The sequence below is a fragment of the Equus przewalskii genome, chromosome 7, assembly GCF_037783145.1.
Source record: "Equus przewalskii isolate Varuska chromosome 7, EquPr2, whole genome shotgun sequence".
NCBI classification, from domain to species: domain Eukaryota; kingdom Metazoa; phylum Chordata; class Mammalia; order Perissodactyla; family Equidae; genus Equus; species Equus przewalskii.
The window spans coordinates 16,769,962-16,785,899 of NC_091837.1; the positions used below are offsets into that span (position 1 = coordinate 16,769,962).

A 15,938-nucleotide genomic window follows, 5' to 3' on the forward strand; every position below is an offset into this window, starting at 1 on the left:
ACCAAGCTTGGAACAGGAGGAGGGTCATCATCCCTAAACATAGTCCTGCTAATGGCCCCAAACCTTCAACTATGCTCATTGGAAGGTTGGCATTTCTGGTGACTGGCTTGGCCATTCTCCACACAGGATCAATATCTTGATGGATTGACACAAAGTTCAAGAGCTGCAGGGAGCAAGGAAAACTTTATCAGCCTTATAATCTGGACTTTCCGGCTTCAAACCAGAATATGCCCCGTAAGATTATCAAGGCTACCTCTGTGAGGAAGAGATTTTCAACCACTTGAGTTTAAGATTGGCTGGCCAGCAGGATGACTTGTACAGACAACCGCAGGGACCTGCATTACTTGCTAGGAGCGTAACAGTACTGTGGTATATTTCTCTAGTGTTATGGAAATTGGACTCTTTTTTTTAGAGCTAAGGATATCTAAGTGTTTGATGGTTTTTGGATTAAAGATATATAAATATGGAAATGGTTAGTCAAACCAAAATAATATAACAGCTATTATTTATTGAACACTTGGGATACATCAAGAACTATGCCTGGGATTTCATATGAATTTTTTGTTTAATCCTCACACCAATCTTAGATAGCAGGAATTATTATTGTTATTTTCTTGAGATGAAAAAAATGAACTTTGGAGAAGTGACACACCTAAGAGAGTGGTGGAGCTAGAATTCAGGCTCAGGAGTCTGCCTCCAAAGCCCACAGGCTTCATCACTGAAATGTGTGGCCTTCCTGACTCCTGCCAGTGTGGTTTTAAGAAAACTAGGGTTTTCTTAAGAAAAGAATGTTTTTGTTTTCTCAAGAAGGAATGCTTTAAGAAAAGAATGTGTATTTAGAACTTTGTAGCCCATTGAGCAGAATGTAGTGTTTTTGGTTCCTAACTCTGAATGTACCCGGGGCATCTGTTTTTTTAAGAGGACTTGTTTCAGCCCAAACAAGGAAACATCTTCCAGTAGTCACCAAGTGCTGTAAGCTAGGAGTGAATGACAGTATATGTCTTCTGTGCCCGCAGTTACGGCTAGATGAGGCTCAAGAAGCAGAATGCCAGGCCTTGAGGCTACAGCTCCAGCAGGAAATGGAGCTGCTCAATGCCTACCAGAGCAAAATCAAGATGCAAACAGAGGCACAACATGAACGTGAGCTCCAGAAGCTAGAGCAGAGGGTGTCTCTGCGCAGAGCACATCTTGAGCAGAAGGTATGAGTGTTCCTGCGGGTCCTGTCCAGCCGGGCGGAGGATGGGGCACGGCCTAGGGAACTGCCATTTATTGAGCCCTGCCTGTGTACTGGGGGATTAAACTAGGCACTGCTCACTTATTATCTGCTTTTATACTTTTAGTACCCCTGAAAGGCAGGCATAATCTCCATTCTACAGGCAGGATACGAAGGCTCAAAACGGTTAAGTTACTCGCATAAATCTGATCCCACAGCCTAAGCTCTGTCTCTTACTCTGCTAGGAAACCCTCCACCTTCACAGCCAGAGGAATGACATGAGTTACTAGGTGATGACATGACATATGAAAGGTACTATGAGCTGGCATGGCTGCTAAATGGCATGAGGAAGCCAAATGCCAATTTGGTTTTTATTTTCAGCTATTTCTAAACCAAAAGAAATCACTAACAGGGCTCTTTAAAAAAATTAAAATGAAGAGAGACTGATACTGCCATACATAATAAATGTTATCATAATTGAAATATTCATTGCTTTAGATATTGCTGAGGAAAATGAAGTAGAAAAGATTTCATAAAGCATCTCAAAGCTGTTAAGCATTTATTTGCTTACCAGTTATTTGTGCTTTCTATTGGTAGTTCCCTGAGACCAACGTAAGAGACTATTTTCCCTGCTCCTGTTCTAGAATTAAATTGCTAATGACCCAGGGGACATTTGATTCTCCATGGGAAAGTGGCACAATCTAATTGTGCCTGAGTGTCTTTTAGCTTCTCCTGGGCTATCTCCTGCTGAGACAGGACACTGACCTAGATCAGGCCAGCTGCTTGGCTTGCTAGAACGGTAGTGCTAGCCCCAGGTGGGCCCCAAACATTCTTATTCTTGTGAGCAAGTTTTAAATATAATGGATCAGATACGAGACATTTATTCCAGGACTCTCCCAGCCTGCCCCAGTCTAGTTTACGTTTAGTTCCTGCGTGTTTGTATGTTACGTGAGTGCATGTATGTGACCTGTGTGCATGTGGGTGCCTGTTGGGAGATCCTTTCCATTAAGAACTGCTCACTGTGCTTATTTCAGATTGAAGAAGAGCTGGCTGCCCTTCAGAAGGAACGCAGCGAGAGAATAAAGTACCTATTGGAAAGGCAAGAGCGAGAGATTGAAACTTTTGACATGGAGAGCCTCAGAATGGGATTTGGGAATTTGGTTACATTAGATTTTCCTAAGGAGGACTATAGATGAGATTAAATTTTTTTGCCATTTACAAAAAAAAAAATGAAAACAGAAAAAAATTCAGACCCCGCAAAACCACATTCCCCATTTTAACGGGCGTTGCTCTCACTCTCTCTCTCTCTTACTCTTACTGACATCGTGTCGGACTAGTGCCTGTTTATTCTTACTCCATCAGGGGCCCCCTTCCTCCCCCCGTGTCAACTTTCAGTGCTGGCCAAAACCTGGCCATGTCTTCTATTCATAGTACACGTCACAGTATTGATGCGATTCAAAATGTTTCAGTGACAACGTTGGAGACAGTTTTAACAAAACCAAGAAACCAACAACAAGTGGATGTATATTGCTTTAAGCAATCACTCATTACCACCAATCTGTGCAAATAAAGCAAAAAAATAATAATAAATGCCAAGGGGGAGAGAGACACAATATCCGCAGCCTTACACCTTAACTAGCTGCTGCATTATTTTATTTTATTTTATTTTTTTGGTATTTATTCATCAGGAATTAAAAAAAAAACAAAGTTTTATTAAAGATTGAAAATTTGATACATTTTACAGAAACTAATTGTGATGTACATATCAGTGGTGACATATTATTACTTTTTTGGGGATGGGGGGGTGGGAGGGGTGAAGAGATCTTGTGATTTTTAAGAACCTGCTGGCAAGAGTTTAACTTGTCTTCAGCATATTCTGATTGTATCATAGTCATTTTCTGCTGTTGCAGAGGATGTGAATACACTTAAGGAGCTCACAGAATCCCAGTAGCACAAATTGGGCTTTGGCAAATCGTGTATTTTGTGTATAGAAGGAATTTAAGGAGAGGTATTACTTATTTTCATATTGTATTTTAACTGTTTCTCTGATCAAATTTTTTTACTTCCTCCTCCTATTCCTCCCCACCTCCCTCCTTTTCCAATTCAGTATTTGGAGTTCAACACTGTCTCTCAATCAGATCATCTTGATCTTTTTCTTTATTTCCCTTCCCCTCCCTAAGTCCCATATCTTGGTCATAAATATTGCATTATTCACACTTTCAAACTGTGTATTTTCTTACAATAAAAAATGATGAAAAAAAAAAGGCTTTACTTCTTTTGCATGCACTTTAAAAACAAAAACAAAAACATTTTTCAGGTCCCAAGGAAGAGCATGATAACTGTCAGAGCTTTTAATTATATTTGTAAATAAAAGTGTTCATCACATCGCCTTGCTGTGTTATTGTAGCAGGAAGTTTCCCTTCTAGGTTCACCAGTTCATAATCCAGAGGGAGAGCCGCCCTCCAGAAGCTGTTCTCCATGGCCTCGGTTGCTCCAAGAAGACCTTTCAAGATTTTCAGGTAAAGATGTGTCTTCCAAGTTCTTCTACAGGGCTGAAGATCGTGATCAAACAGATAGACTGTTTGAAGTGGTCAACTGCACCTTTCTGTCCTTAAGAATAGGAAAAGGCACATGTGCATGCACGCACACACACAGACACACACGCACACTGCAATGTGCCAGTCGTGCGTAGGAGCATGTATTGCTGAGGAGAGAAGCTGGGCACCCTTAAATAAAAGCAGGCTATGAAGAAGACATTATAACCAAACATTTGAAATGATCCCACTGTAATAGCAGATCCCTCCTTCCCTCATATTCTGCTTTTATTAGAATAATTTTATATGCATAATAAGGAGATAGTAAAATATATAACTTCTAGGATATGGTTTTGGGGTCAAGACAATCTCAGTAAGATCTCATATTCTTAGGGTTCTAAGTCCTGGACATTGAAAATTGCTCTTTAGGACGATGACCTGAAGATCATTCTTGTATCCTACAGGATGTTCAGTCGTCACAGACAAATGTGACCAGTCCTATTCACTGTGATAGACTAAAGCAGAGAGGTATACTCAAAAACTTACAAAGCAATTATCAACATGGGTTAACCCCAACCACAAAGGCTTTAATAATTACCACCCAGTTTCCTAAGCAACTTAGTTCATTGAAGTTTCTATATTAGGTAGATCAGAAAATAGTATTGGAAAGGGCTGGAAAGACTCATAATTATCCAGAAAAAATAGCTAACGTGTATTGCCTGCTTATGCTTATCATGTGAGGGGACACTACCTTAAGCATTTTCCAGATGGGGAAATAAGCTCAGACCAGGGTAAGAGGTGGTGAAGACCGAATCAAGACCTGATTGAGAACCCACACTCCTAGGCACAGGTCATACTGCCATTCAGAAAAACATTCAATCTTCAGGAAGGCAGAAAAACTCCCCTAGTCCATCTCATCCACTTTTCTCTGTAGTGAAAAATGTCTAAGCTAGCCTGTGAAAAGGCCTTCTGCCTGTGAGATTATGGGGGCTGATCTTTATAAAAGTTCCCTCTCCACAAGTTTGTCAGTGATGTGTCCCAAGGTAGAGTTACCAGAAAGAAGGAATGTGGGTCCCTGGCCCTAACACCTGGTACAAACTGAGTCTTTCACTTCCTTCTAGTGCCTTCATGAGGAGGCAGTGAGAAAAGACAGGGACCAGAATGGCGGCAAGAGATCAGGTATGAAAGGTGCTAGGACAGCAGCAAAGAGCCAGTGTCCTGTATTTGTCCAGCATACACTAGACTCCTGAGTTAACAAGAATTATCACAGGTTTATCATGCATATCAGTAAGGGCTGCTTACCTTTGATTTGCAATTATTCATTCAGTGATATTTATTGAGTAATGTGTATATCAGGTGCCATGCCAGATGCTTGAGATACATCAATGGGTCTTAGGGAAAGATCCTTGCCCTAATGGAGCTTACATTAGGGGTAGGAAGAAACTGATAACACAATAATTATAATAAGTAAATGACCTTACATGGCAATAAGTGCCATAGATAAAGGAAAAGTAGGGAAGGGTGGGGAGATCAGAAGTGCCAAGATCAGCATACATTCACTCATTCATTCAAGAAGTATTTATTTAGCATCTACTGTGTGCCTGGGCATGTAGCGGTAAATAAGATGGAGGGGTCACTACTCTGCTGGAGTTCATGCTTTAAATCTCCACTGAAACGGAAGTCGGTCAGCAATGCACTAAGCTAATCAATGGTAGACTAAGGGGCCGTGACAGTGCAAATGCTGGGTGCCGCCAGGAGTTCAAAGGAATGCAGCAATTACAGAGGGGGTCCGAGAATGCTTACCAGTGATGTCTAATTGAGGAAAAGTTTATTTCTTGATTGTGCCATCATCTATCTGTAATTACTTGTTTACATATCTATTGAAAAAGTATTCCTGGGCAACTGGAAACATGCCATGTAAGAATTCCATATACCCTTCTGATTTTAATTTAGTGATATATTTTGCCATAGAAATTATAAGAACTAAAAAATACATTTTTATTCCATTGTGGCAGAGCAGTGTTAGTCTTTCCTGCTGATTACAACTAAAAACTAGACAGAATGCAAAAGCAGCTATCTGAGGACAGCGAGAAATAAAAGCAGGTGGACTGTGGAGAAGCAACCCACACAGAGGAGTGAAGGCGAAGTAAAACCCTTCTCAGGTGAACAAAAATTGAGAGAATTCATCGCCAGCAGACTTACTCTGCAAGAAATGCTGAAGGAAGTTCCTCATACTGAAGGGAAATGATACCAGGAAACTTGGATCTCTGGAAATGAAGAAAGAGCAACAAATGGTAAATATCCAGATAAATATAAAAGGCTATTTTTTCCCTCTTCTTTAAAATCTATTGAAACATATATGTATATTTAAAATATATATTTTGTTGGAAGCAAAAATTATACCATTGGTGAGGGTTGCAATGTATGTAAATTAATCGATATACAACTATAACAAAGTTTGGGGGATAAGGACCCGTGTGGTTGCCATGCTTCTACATTTTATGTCAGGTAGTACAATTTTTATTCTAAGTAGACTATGAAAAATTAGTTATATATATTGTAAACTCTAGAGCAACTACTAAATCAAAACGAAAATCCAAAGAGGTAATAGCCTAAAATCCAATAGATAATTTAAAATATTCAAATGATCCAAAAGAAGGAAGGAAAGGGAGAACAGAGATACAAGGAAATAGAGGAGCAAACAGAAAACATATAATAAAATGGTAGACCTGAATCCTACCATATCAATAATTACCTTAAATATTAATGGTCTCTAAATAGTCCAGGTAAAGGCAGAGATTGACAGGGTGGATAAAAAAAGGACCATATTTGGGACCAGCCCAGGGCATAGTGGTTAACCTCAGCACACTCCACTTCTATGGCCTAGGTTCACGGGTTTGGATCCTGGGCACAGACCTACACCACTCATCAAGCCCTGCTGTGGTGGCATCCCACATACAAAATAGAGGAAGGTGGGCATGGATGTTAGCTCAGGACAATCCTCCTCAAGCAAAAAGAGGATGATTAGCAACATGTATTACCTCAGGGCCAGTCTTCCACCAAAAAAAAAAAAAAAGGATTATGTGCTGCCTATAAGAGACAGGCAAAATATACACAGATAGGTTGAAAGTAAATGGATGGAAAAAATATGCCATGCAAATGGTAAGAAGGCTGGAGTGGCTATTTTAATATCCAGTCAAATAGACAAGGAGTATTACCAAAGATAAAAAGACATTCATGATGAGAAATGGAGTAATTTTTCAAGAAGGCATTTTAAATGTATATACACCTGATAACAGTACCTAGAAATACAGGAGTCCAAAATGGACAATTAAATGGAGAAATAGAAAACAAAATTATAGTAGGGGATATTAACTCCCCTCTTTCAGCAACTGGTACTAGACACACAAAAATAAGAAAAGACATAGATCTGAACAATACTATCAACCAACTTAATTTGACATTTACAGAACACTATATCCACAAACTTCAGAATATACATTCTTTTCAAATATACGTGATATATTCACCAAGCTAGATCATATGCTGGGCCATAAAACAAGACTTAGTAAATTTAAAAAAAATCAAAATCATACAAAATGTACTCTCTGACCAAAAGAGAATTTTTAAGAAATCAATTACAATAAAATATCAAGGAATAAAATATCTGGAAATTAAACAACACACTTCTAAATAAGATAGGTCAAAATGAAATCACATGAGAGGAGCCGGGCCAGTGGCGTGCGTAGTGGTTAAGTTTGCACATTCCACTTCAGTGGCCCAGGGTTTGGAGGTTCAGATCCCAGGCACAGACCTACACACTGCTCACCAAGCCATGCTGTAGCAGCATCCCACATACAATACAGAGGAAGACTGGCACAGATGTTAGCTCAGGGCCAATCTTCCTCACCAAAAGAAAAAAGAAAAAAAAGAAATCACATGAGAAAATAGAAAATATCTTAAACTGAATGACAAATACAACATATCAAACTGGTGAGATGCAGATAAAGCAGTCCTTAGAAGGAAACTTAAGCTTTAAATTTACATAAGAAGAGAAATCAATGAAATGGAGATCCACCTTAAGAAAAAAGGAGCAAAGTAAACACAAAGCATATACAAGGAAAGAAATAACAAAGGTAGGAGAACAAAGCAATGAAAGAGAAGAAGATAAACAATACAGAAACTAACCAAGCCAAAAGTGTATTCTTTGAAAAGAACAACAAAATTGGCAAATCTCTGGCTAGACTTATCAAGAAAAAACAAATCACCAGTATCAGGAATGAAAAGGGGGTTATCACCACAGATCCTAAAGACACTAAAAAGATAATAAGAAAACTATAAATAACTTTATGGCAGCAAATTTGACAAAGCAGATAAAATAGACATTTCCTGAAAAATACAACTTAACCAATATTGATGCAAGAAGAAATAGAAAGTGAATAGCCCTCTATTTAAAATTTTCAATTTGTCATAAAAAATTTCCCAAAGAAAAAATTCTAATTCCAGACAGTTTCACTGGTGAATTCTATCAACATTTAAGGAAGAAATAAAATAAATCTTACAGAAACTTTTTCAAAACATAAAGAAGGCAGGATCACTACCCAACTTGTTATAAGTATATGTAATATCAAAACCTGACAAAGACTTTACAAAAAAAAAATCCCTCGTGAATATGGATACAAAACTGCTTAACAAAATGTTAATAAATTGAATCCAGCGATATTTTAAAAGATTGGTTAATACACAATGAACAAAGTTTATCTCAAAAATACAAAGTTGATTTAACATTTGAAAATCAATGTAACCACCATATTAACAGAATAAGTGTGAAACCCATATAGTCATTTCAGTGTTGAAAAAGCATTTGATAAAAATTCAACATCCATTCGTTTAAAAAAAACAAACACTCCCAACAAACTAGGAATAGCAGGAAATATCCTCAAGCTGATAAAGGACGTCTTCGAAAAACCTATAGCTAATATCATACTTAATAGTGAAAGATTGAATTGTTTCCATCTGAGATCAAAATCAAGGCAAAAAAACGTATCCACTTTCACCACTTCTATTTATCATTATTCTGGAGGTCCTAGTCATTGAATAAGGCAAGAAAGACAAAAGATTAGAAAAGAAGTAAAATGTCCATGTTTGTAGATGATGTAACTGTTTACAGAGAAAATCCAAGGAATCTATCAAACTGCTAGAGCTAATAAATGAATTTAGCGAGTTCACAGGATGCAATTAATATACAAAAATCAACTTACTTTATACAAGCAGCAGACAATGGGAAATGAGGTTTAAAAAACAGTTGCATTCACAGTTGTTATATTTGTATGCCAAAAAAAGTAAAATACCTAGAAATAAATCTAAAAAAGAGTTCTAAGATCTCAACACTCCCCCCCCCAAAAAAAGCTTAAATTTAAAACAACCCAAATAAATTTTTAAAAAATAAGCTATGTACATGGGTTGGAAGACTAATATTGTTAGGACATCAATTCTCCCCAAACTGATCTAGAGTCAATGCAATCCAAATCAAAATTTCAGCAAGCTTTCTTGTAGAAATCGACAAACTGACCCCAAAATGTAAGTGGAAATACAAACAACATGGAAAAAGCAAGCAATTTTTTAAGAAAAGAACAAAGTTGGAGGACTGACTTTCCTTGATTTCAAAACCTACTATAAAGTTATAGTAATCAAGATAATTTGGTATTGGCAAAAAAAAGACATCTAGAACAACAGGACAGTACAGACAGTTCAGAGATAGACGAACACTTTGTCAACTGATCTTTTATACAGGTGCTAAGACAATTCAATGAGGAGAGGAAATCTTTTCAACAGTAGTACTGGGTCAACTGGACATCCATGTGGGGAAAATTGAACACTGATCCTTATCTCACTACTCACAAAAATTAATTCAAAATGGATGATCGATTCAATAATATAAACTTCTAGGTGAAAATCTTGGTGAGCTTGGACTAGGCAAAGGTTTCTTAGAAAAAGTAGGAACTATAAAAGAAAAAAAATAAGTTTGTTTTATCAAAATCAAAAATTTTGCTCTTCAAAAGACACCATTAAGTCAAAAAGGCAAACCACAGGCTGACCAAGAGGGTATGAACAATACGTTTATCAAAGATTTGTCTCCAGAATATACACATTTACAACTCAACCATATGAATTATATTATAGCCATACAATGGACTACTACCCGGCAATAAAAACAAACTGTGGCTACATGCATCAACATGGATGAATCTCAAAAGCCAGGCAAGAAAAAGAGTACACCCTGTATGATTCCGCTTACGTAAACTTCTAGAAAATGCAACAGAAAGCAGATCAGTAGTTGACTGGGAATAGGGATAAAAGGAGCAAGGAATTACAAAGAGATGCAAGGAAACTTTTGGAGGTGGTGGAAATGTTTATCTTGACTGTGGTGATGGTTTCATGGTGTATACACAATGCAACACTAATCAAATCATGCTCAATATGGGCAGCGTAGTGTCTCCACTTATACTTCAACAAAGTTGAAGAAATATTCTTGTTAACAGGGAGCTTATCAAGGTAGAATCCTACACATGGCCCTATCAGTGTATGATCTCCCATATTTATGATCTTAAGACTATTAGAAATTTTTGAGTCCATTTAAGTTTCCTCAAGGAACGGGTAGGAGCTAAGAATAGGGGAAGAAAGAAAAAGTCTGAACAATAGGGAGTCCTGAGTGGCGGGGACACTAGACTGAGAATGAGATCAGCTTTCTGACATTCAAGGTCATCAGAATTAGGGAGGTGATGAATGGGCTTTAGAGAGTTCTGTAAAAACTCAGTTATTGGGCCGGGCCGGTGGCACAGCAGTTAAGTGCGCACGTTCTGCTCCGGCGGCCCAGGGTTTGCTGGTTCAGATCCCGGTGCAGACATGGCACCGCTTGGCACCACTTGGCAAGCCATGCTGTGGTAGGCGTCCCACATATACAAACTAGAGGAAGATGGGCACGGATGTTAGCTCAGGGCCAGCCTTCCTCAGAAAAAGAGGAGGATTGGCAGCAGTTAGCTCAGGGCTAATCTTCCTCCAAAAAAAAAAACTCAGTTACCTGTGAATTTTTGTAGAAGCATACATTTGGGGGAAGAGGAGAAGGAACTTTGATGGTACGGTAATGGGCATAAAGAAGTCCATGCTCCCTAAACTTAAGAACTCCTTTACAATTATTCATTCAACTAATGGTCTTTGAGATTTCATTATGTGCTAGACATATGTCAGATGCTGGAGATGTTGAGCAGGACATTGGTTATCCTTGCCTTCATGAAGGGTCCAGTCTAATAGAGATAAACATTAAATTAAAAATTGCACACATATACATATTTTAAAATTACAATTGTGATGTTGCAAGAGGGTAGTGCAGAAGAATCTTGTCTAGTCAGGGAAGGATCCCCTGGAGGTCAGTTAAGGAACACTTAAAGAGTGAATGGGGATATTGTCAAAGAAAGTGGGAACGGAAAGTTCCAGGCAGCATTTGTAAAGGACCAAATCTGGAAGGAGCCTGGTAGGTTGGTGGAACTGAGAGGCAGCCAGCAAGTTTGGGTCTGATGAGAAGACAACTGGCGGGAAGCTAGAGAGGTGAATGGAGGTCAGAGCATATGCAGTCCGATAGGCCTTGTTAAGGCTCTGGTCTACACCCCAGAGCAGCTGCAAACTCCAGGAGAGTTTGCACCAGTTTAAGATCAGAAGTCCTTTCCTCTGTGACCCAGAAGAGGATGTGGGCCATGCACTATCATGTTTAAGTAATAGAGATACCAATCCTGTGTTTCTGAGACCTGGTCTCCTCTGTTAATCAGGGTTTAATTTAGGGCTTCCAGAGTAATTGCTGCATTTGACATGAGTTCTGCCATGCAGTCAGAATGATGAGTAGTTCCCAAGCTTCCAGAGCCGTGTTAGAAATCCCAGGCTCTGGAGGGGCTGCTAAAGCTGGGGCCATGCCCATGTCTCTGCCTTCTAAACCGTTAGAAACGCACTCTTGGGAAACGTGTAGCCAGGAAATAGCATTGAGGAAAGCGAGCTGTTTCTAGATTTTGTTCATACGTGCCAATCAGGTCAAGTTAATCATTTACACGTATGAATTCACTTAATCTCAACAAAAGATCATTTTGTTGTTCTTCAACAACCCTGTGAGGCAAATAAGGCAGGTTGATGATCCTCCCACTCCTCTTTCAAATGAGGAATCGGAGCCTCACAGGAAATTTGAGTGCAAGTGGGCATGGTGGGTATGAGCTGAGCTGGGCTCTGAGACCAGAGCTGGGTTCAGAAACTGGATCATTGCTTCCCAGGTAGGTGCCCTTGGGCAAGTTCATTCCACCTTCCAATTTAACAGGTAAAACATAGTATCCCCTTGTTTCTAAGGTTGCTAATATATCTTTTCTTTTCTTTTTTTTTTTGTGAGGAAGATTGGCCCTGAGCTAACATCTGTATAGATCTTCCTCTATTTTGTATGTGGGACACTGCCACAGCGTGGCTTGATGAGTAGTGTGTAGGTGCATGCCCAGGATCCAAACCCACAAACCCAGGGCCTCCAAAGAGGCATGCAGGAACTTAACCACTACGCCAACAGGCCAGCCCTGCATATTCATTATTCTTTTTATGTGAACTTCTTGTGCATACACTGCACCTTTTTTGTTTGAGTTGTGGACCTTTTTCTGAATCATTTATGAGTCTGTACCTGTTTTATTTATTTATTTATTTATTTATTTTAAGATTTTATTTGTTCCTTTTTCTCCCCAAAGCCCCCCAGTACATAGTTGTATATTCTTCGTTGTGGGTCCTTCTAGTTGTGGCATGTGGGACGCCGCCTCAGCGTGGTCTGACGAGCAGTGCCATGTCCGCGCCCAGGATTCGAACCAATGAAACACTGGGCCGCCTGCAGCGGAGCGCGCGAACTTAACCACTCGGCCACGGGGCCAGCCCCGAGTTTGTACCTGTTTTAGGCAAGAAAACTAACAGATTACTGTAATTCCTCATTAAACTTCAGACTTTATAACTAAAAAAGTACTATGGTTAGCAAGATAAAAGTCTCAAAGAAAATAGGAGTTTAGATAAGGGATAATTGACTTTAAATATACATAAATAACAAATCGTCAAAATGTTTCAAGTTTGAGAAAACTGGCATAAGAGTATGGAAAACAGGCACTTTCATATACCATTGACATGACTGTAACCAGTGTGATCCTTTTGGAGGGAGGTCTGTCAGTGTCAGAATTGAAAATGTGTACAGTCACGCGTCACCTAACAATAGGGATGCGTTCTGAGAGATGCGTCATTAGGCAATTTCGTCACTGTGCAGACATCACAGTGTGCACTCACAACCCAGGTGGGACAGCCTGCCTCTCACCCAGGCTCTACGGTATAGCCTGTTGTTCCAGGCTACAAACCTGCACAGCACATGACTGTGCTGAATCCTGTAGGTAATTGTAACACAGTGGTATTTCAGTATCCAAACATCTAAACATAGAAAAGGTACAGTAAAAATACAGTATAAAAGATAAAAAATGGCACATCTGTATAGGGCACTTCCCTGAATGGAGCTTGCAGGACTGGAAGTTGCTCTGGGTGAGTCAGTGAGTGAATGTGAAGGCCCAGGCCATCACTGTGCATGACTGGAGACTTTATACACACTGTACACTTAGGCTACATTAAACTTATAAAACAATAGTTTGGTTTCTTCAATAGTAAATTAAACTGAGCTTACTGTAACTTTATAAACTTTTTAATTTTTTAAAACTTTTGACTCTGTTGTAATAACAGCTTAAAACACAAATACAGGGGCTGGCCCAGTGGCGCAGTGGTTAGTGTGCATGTTCCGCTTCGGGGGCCTGGGGTTCGCCAGTTCAGATCCCGGGTGTGGACATGGCACCACTTGGCAAGCCATGCTGTGGTAGGCGTCCCACGTATAAAGTGGAGGAAGATGGGCACGGATGTTAGCTCAGGGCCAGTCTTCCTCAGCAAAAAGAGGAGGATTGGCAACAGATGTTCACTCAGGGCTAATCTTTCTCAAAAAAAAAAAAAAAAAAGCCCACAAACACATTGTATAGCTTTACAAAAATATTTTCTTTCTTTATATCCTTAAAGTTTTTTTCTATTAAAATTTTTTTTTACTTTTTAAACTTTTCTGTTAAAAACTCAGACACAGGGGCTGGCCTCATGGCCTAGTGGTTAAGTTCAGTGCGTTCCATTTCGGTGGCCCGGGTTCAGTTCCCAGGTGTGAACCTACACCACTCATTGTAGCCATGCTGTGGCAGCAACTCACATACAAAATACAAGAAGACTGGCACATATGTTAGCTCAGGGCATATCTTCTTCAAACAAAAAGAGGAAGATTGGCAACAGATGTTAGACCAGGGCCAATCTTCCTCAGCAAAAAAAAAAAAACAACACAAAACCTCAGACACAAACAAACACATTAGCCTAGGCCTAGCCAGGGTCAGACTCATCAATATTACTGTCTTTCACCTCCACATCTTCTCCCACTGGAAGGTCTTCAGGGGCAATAACACACATGGAGCTGTCACCTCCTACGATAACAATGCCTTCTTCTGGAACACCTTGTGAAGGACCTGCCGGAGGCTCTTCTTCAGGAGGTGTCACTCTTTTCAGAAATATGTCCGCAGTGGTTTGCTTGTTTTGCTTCTTTTTTTGATCACAGATTTGCTTGTAAGCAGACAAGGCACCATGAACATTCCTCTCTATTAATGAAAACCTTTCGGTGTTGGGGTCTAAGTTTTCAAACTTTTTAAGGAGCTTGTTGGGGTCTGCAAAAGCTTCTGCTAAACCCTTCACTGTGAATTTTCTTGGGGGTTCTTCTTCTCCTCAGTTTCCTTTTCTCCTGCCTCTTCTTCGGCTCTGAATTCCTGTCCCAGTTCCAGCAACTCCCCATTAGTCAGTTCCTCAGGAGCCACCTCTAGGAGCTCCTCAACATCAGCTTCGTCCACACCCAGGTTCAAGTTGTCCGCCGTCTTAGCCACAGCCTTGTTGATTTTTGCAACTTCCTCATCCTTCGCAAATCCTTTGAAGTCACGGGAGAACTTTTTGAGCGTCTCCTTCCAGAGGCCATCCATACACTCCTTGGTGACATCACCTCAAGCCCAAGCAAGGTTCTTGATGCAGAGATGTTGTAATTCTTCCAGAATCGCATCAGTGTCTTCCTCAGTTGCAGCAGTAACCTGGGCAAAGGTCCTCTTCAGGTAGGCCTTAAAACTACCATAACTCCTTTATCCATTGTTTGGATCAAAGAGAAACACCACTTTGATATTGGAATGAAGATCACCAATAAAAGAAAGATGTCCAGGAGCACTGTTCAACAATAAGAAAATTCTTTTTTTTTAATGAAGATTAGCCCTGAGCTAACATCTGCCACTGATCCTCCTCTTTCTGCTGAGGAAGACAGGCCCTGAGCTAACATCCATGCCCATCTTCCTCTACTTTATATGTGGGACACCTACAACAGCGTGGCTTGATAAGTGGTGCACAGGTCCGCACCTGCGATCCAAACTGGGGAACCCTGGGCCGCTGAAGCAGAACGTGCAAAATTAACCACTGTGCCACCAGGCCAGCCCAACAATATGCAAATCCTTGAAAAGTACGTTATTTTCTAAAAAGTTCTTCTTCATTTTGCCAACATAGCAATTTAGGAGGACATCTTGGAAGAGGAGCTGGGTCATCCATGACCTCTTATTGCTCCTGTGTAAACTGGCAGTGCGTGCTTATTGATATGCTTGAAGGCCCTGGGGTTCTCTGTGCCAGCTCACAAAGGGTTTCAATGTGTAGCCTGCCACACTGCCCCCAAGCAAGACTGTTATCCTGCCCTTAAAAGCCTTGAAATCTGGCATTGACTTGGCCTCCTTATGGATGAAAATCCTTTCAGGCAGCCATTTCCAGAATAGGGACCTTTCATCCACATTGACTATTTGCTCTGGCAAGTATTTTCCCTCCACAGTCAGCTTATCTAGAGTTTCCAAAAATTCTGCAGCTGCCTTCATATCAGCACTCGCAGACTCACACTCACTTTCACTTTACATAATGAGTAACAGTTCTGGAATCGTTTAAACCACCCAGAGCTAGCAGTAAATTCAACACTGCAGTAAGGTCTAGTCCTTTCTTTCAACATAGCCATAGCAGACAGACTTTTTGCTTTGGCCATGACCATCATGGTGCTG

General features: G+C 40.0%; 1 protein-coding gene and 1 long non-coding RNA gene across 11 annotated transcripts in view; one reads left to right on the top strand and one right to left on the bottom strand.

Moving 5' to 3' along the window:
* The window catches only part of TAOK3 (TAO kinase 3), a 169,194-nt gene extending 165,596 nt beyond the window's left edge, over nucleotides 1-3,598 (top strand). For all 9 annotated transcript variants that reach the window (XM_008533195.2, XM_070628809.1, XM_070628802.1 and 6 more), the window contains 2 exons: nucleotides 1,017-1,199; nucleotides 2,248-3,598. In XM_008533195.2, the coding sequence (XP_008531417.2) occupies nucleotides 1,017-1,199; nucleotides 2,248-2,409 (345 nt within the window). In that variant the 3' untranslated portion in view covers nucleotides 2,410-3,598. The remainder of the gene's footprint in view (nucleotides 1-1,016; nucleotides 1,200-2,247) is intronic.
* On the bottom strand, nucleotides 2,827-7,765 carry LOC139084724 (uncharacterized). Of its 2 annotated transcripts, XR_011542381.1 has the most exons (3): nucleotides 7,466-7,765; nucleotides 5,950-6,014; nucleotides 2,827-3,823 (listed from the first exon to the last, which is right to left on the bottom strand). It is a non-coding gene; the product is annotated as an uncharacterized lncRNA (long non-coding RNA). The 2 variants fall into 2 exon arrangements; XR_011542380.1 differs by lacking the exon at nucleotides 7,466-7,765 and having other exon boundaries at nucleotides 5,950-7,290.
* Nucleotides 7,766-15,938: the final 8,173 nt, after the last annotated feature.